This window comes from Cryptomeria japonica, chromosome 2, assembly GCF_030272615.1.
Source record: "Cryptomeria japonica chromosome 2, Sugi_1.0, whole genome shotgun sequence".
NCBI lineage: Eukaryota > Viridiplantae > Streptophyta > Pinopsida > Cupressales > Cupressaceae > Cryptomeria > Cryptomeria japonica.
In genome coordinates this window covers 428,807,723-428,832,250 of record NC_081406.1, presented here as the reverse complement: position 1 = coordinate 428,832,250, position 24,528 = coordinate 428,807,723, and the positions used below count along the sequence as shown (strand labels likewise).

Here is a 24,528-nt window from a genome sequence, read left to right as displayed (position 1 = left end):
TCACAGTTAGCACATTCTAGAATATGATCACCTTAGATTCATTGGATTATCTTTTCTCGACTTTGCAAATGTAACAATTTCTCTGAACTTGAAGCATAATAGCAAGAAAAACCTTTTGCAAGTTATCTCACATGTTAATTCTGCTGTGCTTAATTGACCTGCTGATCCATTTTGAGATCTGGGCTTTGACCTGAAAAATCAATGAGTTATTCTGGAGTTTGTAAAGAAGCAGTTCTGATTCTTTTTAATCTTTACCTATCTTTGTTTTTGGCTTGTTTTGATGTTTCATTTTCCTTATTTACTCTTTGTTTGCCAAGCTTTTCCCATTTTAAGTCTGGGTAGTAAATTCCATTTCATTTTTGCCACGCCATGTCAATGTTTTGTAAACTAAATGCCATTATGATTTGAAATGCCATGTGAGATTCTAAATTGATAAGATATTTTGGAAATTGTTTCAGTTGCTTTCCCTATGTTGATAAATCAAATTCAAATTGACTCATGTTGTTGCAATTTCTAATTCGTTTGTTGGAAATATTTCTTAACTTTTATTTTATCAGGAGAGAATTGCGAGAGGATCTGCGACTGGATAATAGAAAGTCGTTTGCCAATATTTGGTCAGACATGGTTGCTGCTATCACTGCATTCTTCATTTTACTTTTCAATCAAAGTAAAGTAAGATTCCTTGCTGTGCTGTTCTACTTGATATCTTTTCTCTGAGAAATTGGTGTGCCTCACTTTCAAACAATGTATAATGCTCACATTAAATGCTATATTATGAATCCAGAATAACGTTCTCATGGTTATTACAAATTTTGTGCTTGGTTGGAGCTCATTATGAGGATGCTTCCTCAACTTGATCTTTAAATTTCTGTCGTAATCAATCCACCACTTATCCCTATGATTTGCTTCTTTATAACTGCTTGGCCAAAATTGTTCTTTAGTAAAAAGCAATTGATTTGTAGGTCTGGCATTGTAGGTTTTCCATTAAAACTCTCTTTTAGTCCCTTTCCATATATACATAACTGTTTATGAGGTGCTGCTTTTTTTTTTCTTTCAATATTTTAACTATTTTTGTGCTATGAAATTTCCTATGTTCTTTTGTAGTAGAGAATCATCCTTGCAACTAATATTTTTGTTTTCATTATTATTTTTCCAAGACGGTTGTAAGATATGAAATCAATTTTATGATCCTTTAATAATGGGCCTCATATTTCTAAAACTTTTTGTTTTGATCTGAGATGGATTCCTCTAGGAGTATTGAATGAATTAATGAATGATCTGAATTTTAATGACATCCACTAGACCAGGTAAGGGACCAAGAGACCCAGAGTTGATCTATTTTCAGATTTTTATCAATGTCAGGTCCTCTAGTGTGTATCTTGATTAAGGAACATGTGATATTGTGAAGCCGTGTCTCCTCAAAGATCTCATTTTGACTGTCCACATGCAAAATATTTTCAAATAGAGTACGAATATCCACATAGGCTGCACAATCTTGGATGAAGTTTCGTTCAGTTTCAACCAACCCTTTGTTGCAGAAGATGAAAATTCATTTTTTTCAATCTTCCTTGGGGATTATCCATCTGCCCAGTTCACATTTGAGATAGTGAGAACTAGTCCTCAACCGAGCAACTAAAATCCTAGCATTTCTCATGTTTCCACAAGGGGTTGAACCCTTTAACAAAGTGTGCTTTTTTTCAACCAATTTGTTTTGTCCACTTGGCAGTCCTGAATTTTTCTAGCACAATTTTTTTTCTCTTCATTGGTATAAGGACACTCTTTTAGATTAATCATCCATTTGCTCATCTACTTCTTGTTCTGCTTCATCCAAGTCTTCTTCCTACAGTCTTACTCCTCCTCAACAACCATTTTGGGCCAATGATGTTTATCCATGTTTTCAACTTTTTTAAGTAGCTTAGTAAACAGATTATTGCTGATGGTTCCATCAGAAACATCCTCTCTTCAGCCAAAGAAATCTCATAGGGAATCGTAGATTTGAATTTAGACTGCTGGTTATTAAATGTCTTTTGTAATGTTAACTTCTTGAGCACATTAGCGTGGTGGACTATTAGCCTATTTAACGGTTCCCGTAGGCTAATGATTTAGTGTTAGAGGACTCATGATGACAGTGTGATCTAGCAGTTTGACAGTGATAGGTGTTCTAATGAGCTCAAGTGGCCGTGACATGGCATAACACCCTTTTTTGGAGTGGTTTTGGATAGTTTTGCCATACTATTTTTAATAAGTCAGCCTGAGCACCGACTAAGTTAGTTGTCAGTGTTACTATTTTTAGATGCGTCAATGAATGCATTTAATATTGATATCTAGATATTTGATATAGTCCAATGCTTTAATTTAAATAATGATAAATTATAAATTTAAATTAAATATTTAACTTTATTGTTTATTTAAATATTAACTATATGACATCCAAAGTTAAATTAAAAAGGGGCTAAGTTTGAAATTTTAAATAAGTGGACTTTATGGGTTTGGGCACCCACGTTTGGGAGACAAGGATTTTAATTAAATTAAAATAGGACTCCTTCGCTTGGGCATGGGATTTGGAGAGCCTATAAAAGTGAAGTTTGGGACCTCATTCGGGTATGCTTGGATTTGATATTTTGGAGATTCTCTTGTTGGTTGAATTTGTTCATCCCGTGGCTTTGTGAGGATGAAAATCCTTACAAGAATCATCTTCTACGTTGGTGAAAAATCCAATCTAGAGGATTGATATCGTCGTTTCATATAGAGATTACAATTGGGCTTCATTGTGGAGTTGTGCTTTTGTTTTCGTAGAGATTATTTCATAGGAGATTTGAGAGAGGTCAATTGGAGGGTCTTTTTAAAGAGATTATCTGCTTTTTGCATAAGTGATTTCTGGCCGTACCTTCGACCAAGCTGCCCATACCATTCTAAGAGTGGCGTGGGGTTTTTTGGGTTTCCTGTTGAGGGCTTGACAATGTTTATTTGGTTTAGAGGAGGTGCCTAGGGCTTCTTCAACATTGAGTATCAATTTTGTGGACAAAGGAAGTTTATTTTGGTTGTGGTGTCCATTTTGTTGCTGGAGCTGGTTTCTATTGCAGTTGATTATCAAAGTCAGTCATATTTTCTGTGTATGTTTGAAATGGCATTGCAATGCAATTTTATGATCTGGGTAGTTCTTATTTTCATGATATGTTGTAACTTCAGTTTTGTGAATAAATTTGAAGTATATTCAGTTGTGAGTTTTCCTGAATATTGTTATTTTATAAGTTATTTCATTCTCTATATTACTACAAGTGTGATTGTTGCAAACAAAATCCTCTCTGCATCTTCCGTCTATTTCTTTAAACACAAACAAAAAACGAAAAAAGGAAAATAGGTTGTATGTTATAGTGGTATCAGAGTAGTGTATCTTGCCATCTTGTAGGGTTCAGCATGTTAGTACAGTGACATGTTAGGTTTAGAACAATCACCTTTCACACATCACTCATAGGAACATATCTAACACAAAGTTGGTTGTAGAAGAACAAAGAGTAATTTAAGGACAAAGAACAGGTAACATGGGTGACAGAGATCCAAGGGTAGAGAATTTTTTGAACATGATGGATGCTCTTCTCAGAGGGCAATAGGTTGCAAAGAAGAGAGAACAAAAATAAATCTGCGCCTTGGATAGTTGGCAGAATTAATGGCTCGACAGTTGGGAGTGAATAGTGAATACCAACAATGATAACAATTTGAGTGCCAATAATGGAGGTAGTAATGGAAAACTGGATGGGTCAAGGGGATAATTGACTACTTAAGCTAGTTTTTTCCCCTAGGGCTCAATCATAGGTTGAGAATGAACTCCATGTTACTGATTTGGAAAATCAGTTAATGCAGGATTGGGTAGATGGAGATTCTATGTTTCAGGCTGCCATATCACTTAGAGGCTATATTGATGTCAGAATGAAGCATAGAGCTTGTGTTGTAGGTAGAACATAGAACTATGATTTGCAAAATAAAGTTAGCAAACTAACCCATCCCTACCATGATGGTTCAGGGAAGACTTCAGCTAGAGCTTGGCTACAAAAATTGGATACTTATTTCATCTAAATCCCATGCCAAAAGGAGCAATCAAGTATGCAACAATACAATTGGATGGCTATGCACATAAGCAGTGATAATGTGACATCATGGGATGATCATAATGGGTCATAATTAGATCACCTCGTATGTAGAGTTCATAGAGACGCTTATTGAGAGATTTGATAGGAAAGATCTAGAGTTACATTTTAAGGAGTTAGTGCAACTGAAACAATGGGTTTTTGTAGATGCATATGTGGTTGATTTTCCGACTCTCTATATTGGTCACAAATATTTCAAAGAAGAGACTTATGGTCCTTTTCATGGATGGCCTAATAGTCTAATGTCCCCATTTTTAGGTTATCTTGTAGTGCAGTGGGTGTTGGCTTTTTGGATTGGTGTTAGTAGGACCAAAGGAGTATTTCGATGTCGCGAGTGTGTTTAGATGGATTAATAGGAAAGATACTTTCTGGAGTGATTTTAGATGACTTTTCTAGGACTAGATTTAGCAAGTGTCAGTTTGGACACTGATTGGCTAGTTGGGAGTATTGATTGACTTGCTATTTTTATTAGTTACTATTTATAGTAACTTCTATTTTTGGCAGCTAATCTTAGCTTCAATCTCCTCTTAGCCTCAGTGTGTAGCATGTTTAGTCTTGCTGTTTGGTCAGTTCTTTCTATTTTTAGCACATGGTCTTCGCTTTCATTCTCAACTTAGTGCAATATTTTCTAGTTTTGGCCTTGGCGAGTTCTAATGTTTTCAGATAAATTTGATTTTTATCAATTAAGTCTATCATAAATTTACTTTATGATGTGAGGGTAATGGGTTCATGAGAGACCCCCTTGATCATCACGTAGTAAAGTGGTGACTTTAAGTTGTTTTAAAAGGCAAGAATAGAATTCATTAAGAGGACACAAAGCTATGGAGCTATTTTAATATTTTAAAAGATTATTTCATTGCCTCCAAAGTGGACACCAAGATTGAAGGGAAATAAAGTAAAGTTTATTGTTATATTTTCAGAGCTCTAGGAAAAATGGTTTTGGACGGAAGAATTCAAACTGAATGTTGCCCTATTTCTTCCCTCACTCTTTATATTCTCGTTTGAGCTCTCATTTGGTTATGCTTGATTTGACACCCTAATGAAATGCTGCTGGAATGAGCTCAAGGAGTTCTTCTTTGCTGGTTGAGGACAAAAACCCTTTTCTTGTTTGTTGGTTTTGGTGGTGGGAGACCCACCCTAGCTGGTTGGTGTACTTGTTTTGAGACTTATAGTGATTTTGGTTTTGTGGGTGTTTTTGGATTTGAAGATGATGAAGATATTCTTAGTTTCTAATATGGGTTTCTTGGTTTTGCTGTGGTGTGAGTCTTTTTGGAGTGCTCTTCAAGTTAGGTAGAGATTAGATGCTTTTTTTCAGTGCTAGAGTGCTTTTTGTGAGTAGCTGGAAATTGGGGTTTGCCTCATACTATAGTGATTAGACCTGCTATCATTCTGGGTATTATTTTTGAGTATTCCTTTTTGTTGGGCGATGGATTTTGAGTGGTCATTTGTCATGTTTGATGAAGAACTGAATAAATTATGCGAAATCACCCCTAGAAGTGGGCAACACCTCCTTGCTAGCACGTGGGTTTGGTAAGGAAAGGTTAAAGGAGTTTTCTGAGCATTGGAAAGCGATCTTCAACTGAGTTTAATACCGCTGTTCTCAAATTCTGGAGCAGACTTGGAGCAGCTAGTGACATGTTCTATCTTCTCAGCATTGGAAAGCGATCTTCAACTGAGTTTAATACTGCTGTTCATAAACAAGGAGTGCTGGAGCAGACTTGGAGCAGCTAGTGACATATTCTATCTTCTCTGGAAATCACTTGAGTCCATATTATGCCTTGTTTGGGTGCTTGAAACAATTCTGAGCAGTCCATATCCTTTTTTAGTGTTTGGACTATGGAGGTTATATCAGGTCTGCAAATCAAATGTTAAGTCTGATTTCGATAACATTGTTCATTGATAGTAGGAAGGCTTAAGAGATTTGGGACAGAAATGGAGTCACTAATGATAGGTTTGAAAGTTCCGATTTTAGTACTCATTATAGCAGAAGTTCACATTCTTTGCAAGAATAGAGTTGGAAGAATCAATTTGTGGTGATTGCTGATAACCCATTGTTTGAGATGGGTGTTGACATGACATATGACAATCCGCTTTTTGAGTTGGATAATGGAACAACTCTTGTTTGTAGCGTTGGACATGGTAAAAAATGCAAGGTATGGGATCTAGGAGATGATTTAGGACATGAGTTGAGATGTGATTTCTAATTTGATGTTGGTCTTAGTTTAGAGTATGAGGTGATAGGTTACCCTCCTGGGAGAGCACCATATACGACAGTGGGAGGCATTGTCAATCCTTACTGTTGTGACCTTTTTCACACATCGCCTATTGAAAATGGGGAGCCTCCCTGTTTTTGCTTTTTAGGGATTTTGGTAGAGTCTCGCAACCTTCCTGGCACCATTTTTGTCAGTTTTGAAAGGTTTGGGTTTTGGAAGTCATAAGTTAGTCTGTGCAAGCCTTGGTCAGAACAGAGTCTAGACATCGGAGGTGTGCCTAGAAAGTATGAAGGATGAAGATTGCAATTGATTTGGGTCAATTTGGACAACTTTCTATTTTTGGAAAGTTTTGCTTTTTTGCTTTTTCGTATTTTTTAGGAAGTTTCGTTTTTGGCACTTTAAGCACGATCCCCGAAGTGGCTATTTTTAGAAAGTTTTTCCTATTTTTTAGGGATACTTGCTTTTTCTATTTTTGGAAAGGGGATCTAGGGTTCGCACTGTTGGCTCCGAGTTACACTAAAAATGATCGTTAAATTCTCCAAAATTCAAGTTTTGTTCAAAAAACCCAATTTCCTAAATTTTAGGGATCTAGAGGAATTCAATGGATGAATGATGGAGTGGTTTTCAAATTTCAAACAAATCTGAGAAGAATTGCACAAGTTATGAAGATTTGAAGATTTGATCTCATGGTGTATGAATTTCACCAAGTCTGCCCTCCTTGGTGCCTAAAATGAATGAAATCCGCCCTTGGTTGAGTGTAAGATGCATGAAGTTAATGAACTTGGCCCATGGAGAAGGTGCATGAAGTTAAGGAAGTCCGCCTTCATAGTGCATAAGTTCAATGAAGTCCGCTCATGATGTGGTTCTTAACATTCACCAAGTCCGCCTTGACTTGGTCACAGTAGTTGATGAAGGGGTGCACAAGAATGATGAACTCTGCCCTTAGTTGATGATGGGGTGCACAAGAATGATGAACTCCGCCTTTACATTGGTGCACAAGATTCTTGAAGTCCGCCCTCCTACAAAGACCAAGTGCATAAGAGGAATGAAGTCCACCTAGGACTAGTTTGAATTGGGGTATGAAAGGCATGAAGTCCACCTTCCTACTTGGGCAGAGAATCAACCAAGTCCGTTCTGCAGCTATATGGAATACAATCTACAAAGTCTGCCTGCCTTGGAAAATTTGATCAGCAAGGAAAGAGGTTTTTCAAGATCGCCCAAGTTCAGAAATAATGAGGAAAGAGAGGGCTGAAGTCCGCCCAAGTTCAGAAATAATGAGGAAAGAAAGAGGTGAAGTCTGCCTTGAATGGGAAGCAAGATGGAAAACTTTTTACCAAGTCTGCCACCTTTGGAAAACTTTTCATCAAGTCCGCCCTCATGAAGGAAATATGTGAGGCAAGATTAGAATGATTCTCACAAAGTCCACCAGCTATATGGAAAAGATAGACAAAATCCGCCTTGCTGTCAAGAAAATCTGCCTAAGTATGAACTAAGGGAAATAAAAGGTTTTAGAAAGTTTCAAATTTTGAGGAAGGAATGAAGATAGAGTTCGATTCATGAACACAAACTGAAAATAGAAACTTTCTTATTGAACTAAACTCAGACTCAAAGTGAAATCAGAACTTTCCCAAGTGACTGAGTTCAACTGAAATCAAAATAGAAACTTTCTTAAGAGACTAAACTCAACAAAGATACGAGACATGTCTAGGTTCGATGAATGGAAGAAAAATAGAAACAAATCTAGTTCGATTTGGGAAGGATGAATCGTGTTTCTAAATGTAGAAATTGAACTCTTTGTGAGTTTGTACTTAATGAATTGTTCATTCATTGTGAAAGTTCGAACTTGGAAGAGCAAGAGACGAGAGGAGGAGAATATTTTAAGAGTTTTTGTACAGATTTCCAGAGGATTTCAAAGGTTTTCAAGAGCATTTCAAAGACATTCCAAGTGCAGATTCAAAATTTTTTGAGATTCTGAAGGTGACAGGGGTATTCAAGGCAGATTTATTGAGTTTTCAATTTGCTTTTCAAATTTTGGATGGAGTTTTTCAGGGACTTGGTCTGATTTTCACATATTTTTCAAGATTCGAATCTGATTTCAGCATTTATTTAAAATTTTTTGGGACTAAGTTATTCATTTTCAGATTAATCAAAGACCAAATTTAGTCCCAAAACTTATTATTAAATCAGATTGAGTTTCTGAGAGTTTTCTTATTTTTCAGATTTTTAAGTGATTGTAGCCTATTGAAAACTAGAGTTGAGGAATTGGAGTAAAAGGGACCAAAATCAGAACACTTTTCCATCAAACCTTCAAATTTCATTCAAATTTCACGTTCAAAATGAGGATTCTAAGTTATTTTTCTTTTGGGTTTGCAGATCATAAATGATAGCTGAAAGCGGGATCATCGCAGAAAACACAAATGGAGTTTCAGGCCAAATTCAGAATTGAAGACAAGTCCACGAGCAAGGTTCGTCCAAGCATAGAGATGGCCAAAATTTGGCTAAGTATGAGAAATATTTCACAAAGGGATTATTCCCCAAATTCGAGGCACTTGAAAGAATCTCAAGGCATCAGGAAAGAAAAGTCCTCGGAATTGATGAAAAGAATTTTAGACGACTTGAGGAATTTCATCCATAATACCAGACCTATGGAAGCAATCAGGACAACTTTTTGAAGGATTTCATCTCCTAATCAGAATTAGATGATGACAAGAAGAAACAAATTTCCATACTTAAATGATTTCTTAGCAAAAATTGGAGAATTCAGGAGGATATCCAACATGTTGAGGTAGCGCCTCATCATCTTCCAACCAATCAAATTGTTCTAAGTCAACATGTCTAGGTTCAATGAACCTGACTTATTCACAAAAGCTTCTAGAGGGCACACTTCACAGTGCAACAACCTTCTATTTTTATTGATGGTTCATATTTGGCAAGAAGAACACGTGTCCCCAAATGTAATTTTCTCATTGGTTGAGGGGTAATTAGCTGTAACAAACCCTAATTAGAGTTTTGATCTTTCAATCTAGGCCCTTGATCATTGTTCGATCTGGGCCATTCAAAACTTTTGTGTGCCTTTATAAGGTTGTCTCCTCTCATTTGGAGAGTGTGAAGTTTTTGAAATATTGTTGCAAGGTGGTCATTTTCAGATAATACATTACTTGTGTGCTTCTTCTTAAGGCCTTGTAATCTCTTTTATCTGAATGATTAGCAAGGTTTACAATTTTTTCAACACAATAGTTTAGATTTTATTTGATGTATGTTAGATGAATGCAAGATTTGATAAGTATTGATTTATGGTGTATCTCCTCTCATACTTTTGATGAACACATTATTTTTGTTCATTGTGTAAAGTTAGTCTAAGTTTTCCTTTGTGTATGCTTAACTTCCGATCATAAGCACATCCCTAGAAGATTGCATCCGCTTTGTGTAGTTGTCTCAAGTGAAGAAAAGCAAAGTGTGGTTATTGAGTTCACCTAGTCAATACCGTCTCTTGAATTCTTAGGAATAGATTAGAATTTCTAAACCCTTGTCTCCTTATCAGATTTTCCATGATCCAAGTCCCGAATGATAGAGCCTCATTGTCTAAACCTTCATTGTGAATTGAATGAAGCAAGCGTAAGTCCATTTGTGTATTACCAACATATCACAACGCCCATTGAGCTTATCCACAAGTCAAGACCTGATAAAAGAAACCTTGGAATCGCCATATGATCTTCTAGCAATCTTAGCATACTCGATGATTTTTCAAGAGAGGATAAATTATCTTTGGGTACTTTATTCTAATGTTTGATATATGATAAAATGTACACCAACACTTACTAGATGAGGAGTTTGAAGGTAACTTGGGAATGCAAATTAATGATTTTAGTTGAGAATTATTTGTTTGTTTGTATTCATTCAGAGTTGCTTCATTCTTGCATGAAGTTTGGTCTTGAGTTTTTGAGTTAGCCAACAAGTGGGTTTTAATGTCCTCTCTTTGAAATATAGTTTAATAACAAATAGTAATAATAAAACTAAAATTCAAAAGAATAAAAATAAAATTTAATTTAAAATATAAAAGAATATAATTAAAATCTAATTAAGCTAATGAATGGTCAAAAGACATGAAATGAAAAGTTGTGTCTCCCTCAAACATTTGTGAGGGGAGGGGAAAGAAAGGAAGGAGGAAGGGAGCATTTAAATCAAGGAAAGATTAATGGAAGAAGAAAAGGAATGGGTAGTAGATAAGGAAGTGGAAGCACTGTTTCAAAAGGTTGCTTATTGTGAAAGGTTTTCTCTCTTGCCAAAAGGCATACATAATGAAGAAGTGCAACCTCTCCCTCACATTTGGGAGATACAAAGGAAAGAAGGCTCATTTGAGGAAGGGATCCAAGGGAGATCAGTTTGGAGAATAATGTTTTATTCTCAAAGGCAGCAATGAAAACTGGTGACTCAATTCTCATGAAAGGTGGTGCCTCAATCCCTATGAAAGATTGTGACTCTTTCACCGATAAAGTATAAACCAAAGATCATAGACTTATGTTTAGATAAGATCTGAGTGTAAATTATACAAGATTTCTGAAGGAGATTTATGTGCAGATTTGAAGATCATTATAGTAGACTTATGAGCAGATATATAGCAGACTTGTGAGCAGAATTTAAGGATTATGGCAGTAATTAAACCAGAATTACATCTGCATCAGCAAATGCAATCATATCTACAGAAAGGTGATCTGTTATAATCTGTTAGATTACTTTAAAAATATGCATGAATATAAATATCCATATGCTTGTTGATCATGTGGAAGGAAGGGAGTATAAGGAGTGTAGACGACAATTATGCCATAGTTAGCTGAATAATACTTATTATGCTTTGATTAATAAATGGCAAGGTAATGGGGTTTAGTTCCTGTAGGGGTAGTTGGTAGTTGCCGGCGGTTGGCCCTCTTAACTAACCACCAAATGGTATATATGTCTAGCATTGTATTGGGAACAGGATTATGTTATTGTGGTACTCATTACATGTTGCAATAAAAGATCTATCATTCTTCCATATACTATTGTGCATTCTAGATGTGTTGCTGTTTATGCTTTTGTTATTGTTCTATTTACTTTTTGTAATAAAACACAAACCCTGTAGGGAGTAAACATTTTGGCGCCATTGTCGATACGAATTCAAAGATCAATATGGCGATAGGCAGTAGGCATGCATAATGGGCCTACCATTCCTACAACAATTGCTTGTAACCGAAAGTGACTCCCAAGAAGAAGTGGCACAGGAGGAAGTACGGGAGGATCAATTGACATAAGACTTGGTACATTTGTGGGGAGGTCTCGGTCACTTAGTACATGCAGAGGGAAGCTCAAGTGCGAGCAGTACCTGAAGGCACGGTGCGTGGCGAACTCATAGTGAACACTTTCTTTGATCTTCTCGGAAGTCTTCTAAGGTTGTTGGCACGAAATCTAATTGAACTGCAAGATCGATGAGAGGAAAGCAAACGTTAACGACATCACTGAGAGATATTGCAAAGATACGAAGAGAGGACCCGTAAGGAGGAAGAGGAGCGAGATACGAGCAAATGCCGTACCCTTGACAATTAATACCCCTACGCCCAAACAAGGACCGATGTACCATAAACACCTAAGGAGGAGAAACATCAGTACGAAGATCTATCCTCTTGAGAGAACAAAGTGAAAGGAGACGACAGTTAAGAGGAATCCTTGAAGGTTCTGAGAGTCCAATGAGAAGTAGGAGTGTGAGCAAAAGCCGTAGTTGAGAGAGGTAGAGACTATGTATGTGGAACGAGCTGGTAGAGGTTGTGAGGAACCTACCACTTCCAGACGTAGCAGAGGAAGATCTTGTCGAGCAGACCATACACTCTACTTGAAGTGACGACTTTGGAGCCGAGTTCGAAAACAACCCGTTTGTACACTTCATACGAGAGAAAGAGGATATACGGAACCTTGAGACCAAGGTTGCCGAAATATTTGAAACCAACCTGTACTGAATTGGGATTATATCCCTTGTTGATTAACCAAGAATAGGGTGGTTTGAGCGGAAGACTCTGGGGAAGAAAGAGTATAGAAAGGAAGGTGACCAAGGTGCGGAAGACAAAGAAGGTGGATGCATAGAGATCTCCCGCATGGCTGAGAGTGCAAGAGAGGCATAGGAACGCGGGGAGCAATATGGTCCAATCTGGTCGAACACACATGGTACCTTCCAAGCGAGGACAATGTTGCGCAACCAGAATACCTCGAAGAGGCTAAAACTCCCAAAATTCACAAGACATGGATCAGATGACCCTGTGTAGCATTGTAACACATGTATGACGATATGGGAGCCGAATGGACAAGATGACCATGATTATTGGCTAAAGGCATTTCCCGTCATCCTTCGGGGAATTGCCATTAACTGGTACATAGATCTAGATGCTAAGGACAAGGTCGGGTGGAGTGAACTGAAGAAGGCATTCGAGGAGGAATTCAAATTCCTAATGGATGACAACGAGATTGTAGCCGAAATCTATAATACCAAGCAAGGGAAACGTGAGACTATACGCGCTTACTATCGTAGGTTTAGAGAATTTTTGAACAAGGTGGAACACTAGCTGATCGATGGATTGAAGAAGAGGTGGTTCGTGGAGGGACTTGTCCCATCTCTTAGAAAGAAAACGAAAGTTGTTCCATCGCCCTCGTACGTCGAAGCTTACAATTAGGCGATGGACATCGAGAGCGAGAGTAAAACATCCAAAGGGAAGAAAGGGATAAATGATGATGATAGTACGGAAGAAATTAGTGACGGAGAGTCTAAAATCGTACAAGCTCTTCAAAGAGACATGTTGCAGATGATGGAGTTGAAGGCAGAAAAGGATAGTGTCAAGGAGAGCAAGGAATTGTGGTATACTGGCTACAAGGTGGAAGGTCATAACAAGGGCACTTTCTTGAAGAAAACATTTTGTGACACTTTCTTGAAGAAAACATTTTGTGACATCTGTTAGGTCCTGCGACACTCCATTAAGGAGTGTGTTGTGCTCGCACATCACGCCTTGTTTTGGAGAAGGACCCCTCCATAATCTGCCCGATTGAAAGAGAGAGATCGAACCAGGCCTATGGAGGATCGTTGTTGTTGTCACACTAGCAGAAGCCCTCCAAATCATCTAAGACTTCCCAAATTCGTATTCATAGGTCACGTGTGTTTTGTGTGCCGTCCCTTGCCTGTGAAAGTATTGAAAATAATCCCGAGGGCAAACGCTCAAAACAAAGCAAAACAAATTTAGGTATTTTCAAATGTAGAACGATGGGGAAATCACAAACATCCAATTTGCAAGCCTATGGAACTTGATAGAAAACCCAAAATGTAAATCGTGGAGAAATGGCGTAGTGAAATCATATTTTGAGGACTCGTCAAATATACAAAGAAAATAGGAGTTCAAAGTTTTCTATGTCATCTCCTCTGTGTGCAAAATCGTTATTTTCACATAATGCCTTGAATTCTTCGAAAAAGACCTGATGAAATGTCAAGAAATGGCCAAAAGGTGAGGAGGTTCAATTTTTTTAAAAAGTTTCGTTCTCATTCCTTTCCAAAAGGCCGAAATAATCCCAAAATGTCCAAGGTCACGCACCTTCTTTAAAGCGAGGTCAAAAATAAGGAAAAGGTGAGATCGACCCTTCCAAGGCTCATGCAATTATCGAATTTTTTACCGAAGATGCCCACGTTGTGCCATAAAAATTGAAAGAAAGAAAATTATATTGGACCTTTTTTACACATCGCTTCATAAGGGCCGATAAAAGGCCCAAAAGGAACTTTGAAAACGGTCAAAGGGAGCAATTTCGAAAATGCGGATTAAAGTCAAAATGCCGACAAAATATGGAAATTGAAAAACATTTTATCTTGGAGTGTGAAGCACTTAAAGACAACAGGGAAACGTGTGTCAATATCTTAACTGCTAGCACATGGTATAATTTATTCAGCGAGGAGTATATTGAGAAGCTGGGAGCACTCATCATCAAGCTACATAGGCAAAGATCTGATCTTCAGAAATCGGTTGAAATTGGTAGGCTGTCCCATAGGCTATTCTTGGCCTCGTGGACGTTAAAATTCGTTGCTTTCTTTCTTTTTTCAACAAGTTGAATGCTATTATAAAATCGATGAAAGTGAAATAAAACTTTGAAGAGTATTTTGTTATAAAAGACCAATAAAAGCCCGAAATAACTTATAATGCCAAGTCAAGTAAAAGCAAGGCAACATTTCGGTTTTTAAAAACTTTTGTTATTGTCTCCCGCCCCCCACCCCTCCAAATCTCATATTGCCTGATAAAGTGCCAAGGTAGGGGGTCGAGGTCCAAGTTGAAGCGTGTAAATAGAGTTCAAAATGTTTTAAGTTAGGAGCTTTGTTTGCATTCTTGCCTTCAAAGGCCGAAAAAGAGCTAACGTGGAAGAAAAAGGCCTATTTTAAACTATGTTGAAAAGAGAGTGAATCGCCTTTTTGGCAGTTCCACCTCAAATTGCCGAACTTTTCCCTTGCTTAGTTTGGCGTTGAATAACACAAAGAGGGGGTTCAATAAGTTTGTGTAAGACGTCCCTTTTGCATTGTCACTTAAAAACGGTGAACTCCTCCCTCATATCGTTGGGCGCCTTTTTATATTTTCACTTTAAATAGCCGAAGTTATGCCAAAAGGGTTGAGTGAAAATATAAACTTCAAACTCGATAAAGGTTATGCCGAGGTTGAGGGGGCATTTGAATGAAGTTCGCATGATATAAAAATAACAGTCATTTCGCCTCTTCATAATGCTGAAGTAAATATCGAAATTCTCCCACAAAGAGTTAGCAATGCGATATGACAAAGGCATGTTTTAAAACGTCATCTGAATCTGCCAATTAATACCCCGATAAAGAGCCCAAAACCTTCAAGATGTTTATAAAAGAATGAAGCATGGGTGAAGAGTCCAGGTTATGTGAAAATCATGCATAACTTTGCACATGGAAGGTTCTAACTACGATTTTGACGACTTGAATTATGACAATTCCAAGGTAATTGATTCAAATTTAACTTGCTTTTTGTAGGGCAAAGCCACTAGTGAGGTAACATGAGGAGATTCAACACACAGAGGAGCTTGTGATTGCGATCAAGCCAAAAGGAGCACGTAGGATCAGAGTGATGATTACGGAACAATGAGGAACATATTGCAGAGTTAGGACCAATGTGATGCTGTTTCGAGTCTCTGAAAGGCATTAACAAAATAGAGTATGCTAATCCAGAATGCTACAGGAGTATGCAATGATAAAGAAATCACACAATTGGAAATTCTAGAAAATTTGTCTGTAAAACCAAATTGTTTTATTGTAACGTGACTACTTGTGGGCTGCGTTAATGTAATTGAAAAGGGGGACACAAGTTAGTTATTCCCAGCTACCCTATCTATAGGATTAATGTGAAACAATTGCCGATAGCAAAAGAAGTGGTTGTATGTGGCAGCTGAGAGTTACTAGGCATGGGCTAAAGCTGCCAGGCTTCTAGAAGGCAGATTGCAGCCATTGGATGATTTAGATCTTGGCCTTTGGATCAAAATTGTAAAATCTATAAAAGCCAGTGCCTCTGTTTTGTAAAGAGCTAGATTTCAGAAGGTTAGATTCTAGAGGTTAGAATAGTTAGACATTTTAGCAATTAGCATATTAGGAGTAGAATAGGAGTGGTGGATAGAGTGTTGTAATGGTAGTTGGAACAAATCAATAAACATTGAAGTATGGTCTTTGTCATTTTGTTCTATAATGTTTGCACGGTTTCTTTTTCATTAGATTAACTAGTGAATGTTCAGTGATTTTGATGGTGAAGTGCCAGGGTATTTGATGAGATTTCAGGTTCATACCATTGGGGGCTTGTTGATTGTAAGTCACTGTGTATGTTTAGTTTGAGCCTCACCATTGTGCTTGGTTCAAATGTAGGGTTTTGTCTCAAGTTGCACTAGAATTGGGTGCCTGAAGGAATATCTACAGTCTGAAAATCTTTAAGTTCATAGGAGCTTGCACTAGTCTTGTGAAGCTGTGAGGGTGTCTCTGGCAAAACAAGAATTAGTTTTTTGAAATCCGTCTACCCGTAGCACCAACTGTTACCATCACTGTACATAGGATTCCTAAACCCTATCTCTTTTGCTTTTATTTCCCTAGTCTGAGAATCAAGGCATCATCAGATGCAGGCCAGCTTGTTGTACCCGTAAGTCCCCTTGTGTTACTAGAAAAACACATCATCGCTGAGTTATCTTAAGCCATAAAGACTTGACAGTTGGAACCTTGAGGTTGTCCCCTTTGATCATCTAAAAGAGCATTAGGGATTTCCTTATTCAAGAGAGGATTGGATACTTAAGCATTCTATTTTGTGTTGACCGATAGAGAAAGAGTAGCAGTACAATTTCATGCATCAACAGAGTGCCCGTACAACTTAAAAACAAGGAGCGCACAAGTGCTCTTTGCCCAAGGGGAACAAACAACCGCTCCGACCACCCCTCCAAAACCCCCTGCCAACTCCAATGCATCTTCTGGGGGGTACCGAAGCAACAAGCGAGGGAATAACAATAGTAATAACAATACCCCATAAAGGAGAATACGATATGACGCAAAGTGTAGACCCATGATCCAATGCCGCAATTGCAATGAATGGGGTCACTTCGTGCGGGATTGCCAAAATGTTGAAAGCAACAATGCAGGGTTGTTATGCAAATGGTGTGGACTTGGAGAGGACGAGGACACCGTCTGCCCAAAGTAGAAGGGGGTAAAGATGCTGGATGTGAAGGAGCTAGACGAGGAAGTATAGGCGATTACCAGAATCTAGACTAAGAAGGCAATATATCCTAATCCCCATATGGAAAAAGAGAGACTTCAAGAGGTGAAGATGGACATTGAACGGGCGATGGCAAAAGAAAGGACCTCACATGATGCCACCAGTACTCCTCTACAATTAGAGCCTGAGAAGACTATAATAAAACAGATGTTGCAAGCTACTGTACTCGTAAGGGTATTGAACCTTGTATAGACCATGCCTCAATTGAAGATGGCCATGACCAACTTGGTCGGTGAGGAGATAGCCAACTAGGAGTATTGTAAACAGACAAAGAAGCCAACGATGAAGTCATTTGGTGATGCAGCCACCGTTCCCATGCTATCAACCATAAGTATTGGAATGAAGCTTGCCGTGGTCGAGATGGAAATGATGGGACGAAAGTTGACTGATACCATTGTCAATAGATTTTGAGACATGGACCAGCTAGGACTCGAACCTAGGACCTTCCAATGCTGCTGGAGTACTCTACCAGTGAGCTACTGGCCCCTCTTGGACCAGTCCATCGTCGGTCCGAGTGTGGCTTATTTCCAACGCCAACACCCCCCCTTAAGCCACATCTCTCGTGTGCTTGGGGCTCCTAGCCTGGACTTGGCTCTGATACCATGTTGAGAAATGGACCAGCTAGGACTCGAACCTAGGACCTTCCATACGCTGCTGGAGTGCTCTACCACTGAGCTACTGGCCCCTTTTGGACCAGTCCATCGTCGGTCTGGGTGTGGCTTATTTCCAACACCAACACCCCCCCTTAAGCCACACCTCTCGTGTGCTTGGGGCTCCTAGCTTGGACCTGGCTCTGATACCATGTTGATTTCGTGTGATCAGACTGTGAGGAATATCATTTAATTTAATTTTATAGCAGAGTATACAGTTATTGTATTATTGTCTTAATTCCACAATGTAGGTATTTGAACAGCAAGCAGTATGATCAATCTTCCACGAAATGATATCACGAACAATGTTGTTCTAATGTTTAATCTCCCACAGAATAATATCAGAGATAACAGTGTCGTTCTAATGTTTAATATCATATGGAATAATATCAGCGATGATAGTGCCAATCCAATTGATATATTTTAATGTTGCTTGTTGTAGGTATCCGATCTGACTTCTAATGTTGCCTTGTTGTCTGCATACGATCTGACTCTTATTCTTATTCACCACCTGTGAGAATGAAGGCGGCAATCATAATATATTCGAACTAAGAGCCACGTCTATAGCATGAACCAACGCGTCTTCCAAAGAGAGGGCACAACTAAAGATCTAAGGAGACGACTCTGGAAGAACTGATAACTAAAGACTTGTAATAATTAATCATGGTTTATACATGACAGCTAATCATTAATTAGTAATAAGTAAATTACTGATAATATATGCAAAGCACATACGATAGAGTATAGACAGGTTTCATTACATTCAAAGCACATACGATAGAGTATAGACAAGTACCAATAACCTAAATGTTCAAGGCCGATAGGCCAATTGAACATTTAGATTAGCTCTATCGGTTACAGTAAGGATACTGACCAGAGCTATTATCATTAACAATAAGGACCTCCCTGAAACTAAGACGATACACAAAGAAAATGATTATGGAGTTAGGAAGTAATATCCTTGCCAAAGATAATGGCATCCATGTTTTGGAGAACTATATGGCAATTCTTAAAAGGAGTAACTGAACACCTGGATCCACCTATCCTTGGCACCTTTAATGTTTTCAAGCAGATGGTTACAGATGGCCTTGACCATGTGAAATTTGGGGAGCTTGGGGCTAAAACTGCCAATTGCATGGTTCTTGCAGTTGGCAGACCCCTAAATTATGTAGGATGAATATTACAGAGATTTTGCCTTCTTCAAAAATTGCCCAATAAATCATGTTTGGTTTCCCTACAGGTTAAAGGATGGTTGTGGTTTGTATGTTGCTGCTGGACATTTTGAATAGTGCCATGCAGAGGAGGAATAAAACACTTTGCTTTTTTATTTTATGTATTGCTATTCTAAATCATATTTTAATGTGTGGGTGTAATTACCCTGCAGATACTCTAGTCACTACTGGCTTTAGCATAACTGGTATATAATCCATAGATTATTATTGTGGCCTTGATGGGTGGGCTTTTATAGCCTCTCTAGATTTAAGCTTTTTATTTTGCGATATTGGCCTTCATGACCAGTAAAGACACCAGGCTGGATCAGAATGATATCATTGTGTAAATCTTTCAAAAGTTAATAATTTCCTGCCTTTTTTGCTGTAACAGGAATCTATTAACATATATAATCAAACATTTTTTAGATAATCAACATTGAAGCTCTGATAAGCACTAACATAACTTAGAGATCCCTAATCTATGAATAAATTATTACTAGAATGAATTAGAGTTAGTGACTACCAAGCATAGTTACATTTGTAGATCAAGCAAGAAAGAAGAGTAAATTACACCCAAACGCTTTGGAGGTTGGTGAGCTACAAAGAGTAATTACATTTATAGATCAAGCAAGAAACAAGAATAAATTACACTAAAAAGCTTTTTAAGTTAGAAAGCCACAAAGAGAAGTAAAATTTATAAACGAAGTGACAATCTAAATTTGTCATAAGGGGAGCACTTAATATATGTTGAGCTTCAGTTCTATGCTAATGAAATGATTAATCCATATCTTCATGGAAGTGGCCCCAGAGGTAAGAATTCTGATACCCAGGAATGTGCTATCCCTTTCTACATAACAACCTGTGGTGCTGAAATGTTTGTGGGCAGCAATTCAGCTGTAACAGTACAAAGCATGGTGACACAGAAGGATCAAAAGAAATGCTAGGCATGGCTGTGTTTCCAAATAGGATACTTAGGCTAAAAGAAAACAACAAAATTGGAAGTGAGAATTCCTGACAATACGTGAAAATGTTATTCTAAAGAATTTGTGGAAGCATGCAAAGCTGAGAGTGAATTTGGAGCTTTGCCTTTAAATATCAAAGGCAGGTAGCATCTATACAAGAGGAATAAATTTAATTCTCACTAAAGCAGAAGAGTTGTGACCCCAAGATTCATTGATGGACAATGCAATGACCCCTACCTGATTAACATAATTAATCTATTTCAATATACTAAAATGGATTGAGAGATTAATCGTGAAGCCAGTCATTAATATTCTTCAATTAATTAGTTATTAACAAGTGCTTATTTATTTTCCTCATTAGATGATTAATTATGATTAAATTCATTATTCATAGTTCTTAATATAGATATCAGACCCTGCTACTACTTCAGTTTTAAGGGAGAAGGGTTTATGTATGTTACCAAAGCGGTTAGAGACCAAATACAATAGGCTCCCTCAAAGTTTACAAATCCAAGCCCTTACCTATCTTGGGTCCATACCCTCAAGGCTTATGGGTCGCTGATCCCCACCCTATCTTTGGACTCAACCTATTGCTTGGATTTAGACTGCCCCTCTTTGGAACAACTCAATCCCATCTTCTTAAATACTGACAGTAATAACATGATTCAGACTATAAGTATACTAACTTCTCATGTATTATGAATATATATGAAATTAAGTATGACTGTCATACATATTGCAGTCTATATTAATATTACTACTAAATTCTGCATAGCAACATTATCAGGCTTCATATGTGACTGTCATACATGGACAGGGTTGGGCAAGAGTGTGCTTCATATATGACTGTCATGCATGGAAGGGGTTGGACAAGCCAACACTCTGGCCACCAACCTTCCAACTGGTAGGTGCCAACCAGCACCACATTAAGCCGCTCGGGATATGCATGGCACAAAAGGTTAGCATTGGTACTCAACATTTCTTCCTCAACTTCATGGTCATCCCACTCGAGAAGGCATACGATGCCCTTCGGAAGGGGTTGATTGATCACCGCCAAGGCAAACCACAATTGGAAAAGAAATACACTCTCCATCGAGAGCGAAGGACAAAAGTATGTCATTGATATGAAGAATCAGGTCGTAAACGAAGAGTTGGCATCCTCCGACTCGGACTCTAACAAATAACTATGAATAGGGTTCTGAGGATGGAAAGAGAAGGATGGAACCTAATGACTAGGGGATACTGGAACTGGAGGGCTTCTCAGAGGATGAGACAAGCTCTCTCAACGTGCTGTTTCACTGGCAAATGGATGACTATGAGGTCTTCCACCCAGACTGCAACATATTACAAATTAGTGAATTTGAAGAGGTTGGTGAAGGTACGGAAAGTACCACCTTTTCGCTGAATATGGAGAGTATAAGGAGGGAGTGGTGAAGGTGGATGATACCCCAACCCATCGGTTTGAGAGAGATAAGGCCATCAAGTATGAAGAACCAAACATAAAAAAAGTAAACTTGGGGGATGAGGATAACCTGTAGGTGATGTTGGTAGGTGACGACTGGAACCTCGTACTGAAGGCTACACCATTCAAGATATTTCTCGAGTACAGAGATACCTTTGTGTGGACATATAAAGATCGAGAAAATGTACCTCTAGAAGTCTGCGTTCATAGAATCCCCCTCGTACAAGGTGAACAACTCGTATGGAAGAGGCCCTACAAAATGAACAAGAACTATGCTGCCAAGGTGAATGAGGAGATCGAGAAAATGTTAGAAGCAAGCATTATCTTCAAAGTGGAAACAAGTGAGTGGGTGTCACGAATTGTTATTTTCTTGAAGATGGAGGCAAACCAGATTCGGATCTGTGTAGACTTCACGTGTCTAAACGCAGTTACAATCAAAGACCCCTTCCTAATACTGTTCACAAACAACATTCTAGAAGAGGTGGCGGGCCATGAAATGTATCTGTTCTTGGATAGGTTTTCGAGCTATAACCATATTAGTTTTGCGGAGGAAGACAATTTGAAGACCATGTTCGTGGTAGAGGATGGGGTGTACGCATACAATAGGATGGCATTCGGCCTGTGTAATGCCTCAACCACCTTCCAATGAATCATATTGCTTATTTTTGATAGAACGTCTGTAGGGAATTTGAAGGCCTTCTTGGACAATTGGTACATCTAAAGCTCACGGGCAACTAACCTCACGACACTCAAAGAATGTATGGAGAGGTGTCGAAGGGCACGGTTGGCCCTGAACCCAAAAAAATGTCGGTTTATGTTACCCCAAGGAAAACTACTTGGGCACATAGCGTGTAAGGAAGGGTTGAAGACAGATCCCGACAAAGTAGAAGTCATCATTACAATGGAGAGTCCGTAGGACATGATTGGAGTGAAATCCTTCCTTGGACACGTTGGCTACTATCAGAGGTTCATTAAGAACTTTGCACTAATTTCTTACCCTCTTGACAATTTGACACGGAAGTGAATGCCATTCATATGGGGAGTTGAACAAGAAGAGGCCTTCAGGGAACTCAAGTCTCGACTGGCAAGCGCACCTGTCCTCGCATACCCTGATTGGGATGAGGAGTTCCACGTACATGTGGATGCTTCCAACTATGCCATCGGTTCCACGTTGGCACAAGTGGGTGTATAGGGTTTAGACCACCCAATCTTCTTCGCTAGCTGGCTACTCTCCAAGGTAGAACCGAACTACAGTATGACCAAGAGGTAGGCACTTGGCATGGTGTACTCTGTATAGAAGTTTCGGCATTACCTACTGGCAACACCCTTCACATTCTATGTGGATCACCAGAGATTGATGTACTTAGTGAATAAACCAAGTATCTAAGGAAGGGTTAGTAGATGGCTGCTCTTGGTGCAAGAGTTCACCTTCACAATCATACTACGACCTAGAAAGAGTCATGTGATTGTAGATTAACTCTCGAGGATTAGGTCCGAAGAGCCTCCAGAGGGGGTGAATGAAGATTTACTTTATTCTCACCTCTTCCAGATTGCGGCATTACCGCCATGGTATGAGAGCATAGGTGAGTACTTGTCTACCTCTACATTTTCGAGAGCTATGCCGGCAAGTGAACTACAAAGGCTAGCTCTGAAGAGTAAGACATTCTAGCTCATCAACTGACTTTTGTAAAAGATGGGGCCGGATCAAGTCCTATGGCGATGCGTAATGCAAGAAGAGATCCAAGGAGTGCTAAGAGAAGCACATGAAGGCATGGATGGAGGACATATGGGACCTGATGCCACTGCATGGAAAGTACTACTAGCTCGACTATGGTGGCCAACCCTACATACTGATGCTCGTTAATGGGTGCTCGGATGTGACACATGCCAGAGGGCAGGTAAACCAATTGAAGAGAGATTTTATCCCTTGTTTCCTTCACAGCCATAGGAATTGTTCGAGAGGTGGGGTCTCGACTTTGTTGGGCCCTTGAAGGTTAGTAGCATGCACAGGTGCAGGTACATTGTAGTGGCAATCAAGTACCTCATGAAATGGGCCGAGGCAAGAGCACTCCCAGATAAAACTGCCATTAGTACAACAAGATTTTTGTACAAGTAGATTGTCACACAATTTAGCATTCCTATTGAAATCACTAGTGATCGTGGGTGCACTTTGTGAATTATGTCATCAAAGACATGACAACGAAATTCAAGATATTTCAGAATCTATCTATCTCGTACTACCCCCACATGATTGGGCAAGCGAAATCTACTAACAAGCTCTTGGTTTCGATCATCTACAAGTCATGTGGAGTAGAGCAAGAAGACTGGGAAGAGAACCTTCCGGTAGTATTGTGGGCGTACCGTACCACATGCAAGGTGACAACGGGGCATACTTTGTTCCGACTCATGTACGAGTAGGAAGTTTTAGTACCTGCTGAGTATATGGTACCAAGCCTACGCATTGCATTGGGGAATCAATTGGGAGATGCTGAAAGCCTTAGTGAACGTCTGTTGAACCTCACAAAGTTGGATGAATAGTGGATGATTGCCCAATGGTCGACATAGGTGGCTCAATGGAGGTGGAAGTTCTGGCATGACAAGCACCTCCACCAAATGAATATTCGGTCAGGACAGTTGGTCCTCAAGTATAACGGCTAGAATGAACTTCGGCCAGGGAAGTTCAAGGTTCGTTGGTTGGGATCATATAAAATCTTGGATGTTGGCAACAATGGTGTAGTCAAGTTATCCACTCTCGACAACAACCCCATCCATGATCCCGTGAATGGATCAAAATTAAAAATCTACAAAGACACGTGTGAGCATCAATATGCTGGGCTATGCTGCGCGAGGTGATTAAAGGACAACCATATCGAGCCGATGAGGATTGGGTCGACCTTGTAACCTTCCTAGAAGAGAGGATGGTGCAGAAACATGTGGAAGGTGGTGCGGTACCATGGGTGCAAAAGCACCTCACGAATGTGTACTTCGACACACTAGCCTTGTGGGTGAGGCTTGGCAAACACTGGCACTGAAAAACTCCATATGAAGGAACCCACCAAGCCTACTTGGCT

The 24,528-nt window shown here is 39.0% G+C and overlaps 1 protein-coding gene across 4 annotated transcripts in view; it reads left to right on the top strand.

The window, feature by feature from the left end:
* The window catches only part of LOC131062016 (chloroplast envelope membrane protein), a 226,372-nt gene that overhangs the window by 73,621 nt on the left and 128,223 nt on the right, over window positions 1-24,528 (top strand). For all 4 annotated transcript variants that reach the window (XR_009110644.2, XM_057995872.2, XM_057995869.2 and 1 more), the window contains one exon: window positions 558-672. Coding sequence is in view for 3 of the 4 variants with exons in the window: in XM_057995872.2 (XP_057851855.1) it covers window positions 558-672 (115 nt within the window). In the remaining variant the exon portion in view is untranslated. The remainder of the gene's footprint in view (window positions 1-557; window positions 673-24,528) is intronic.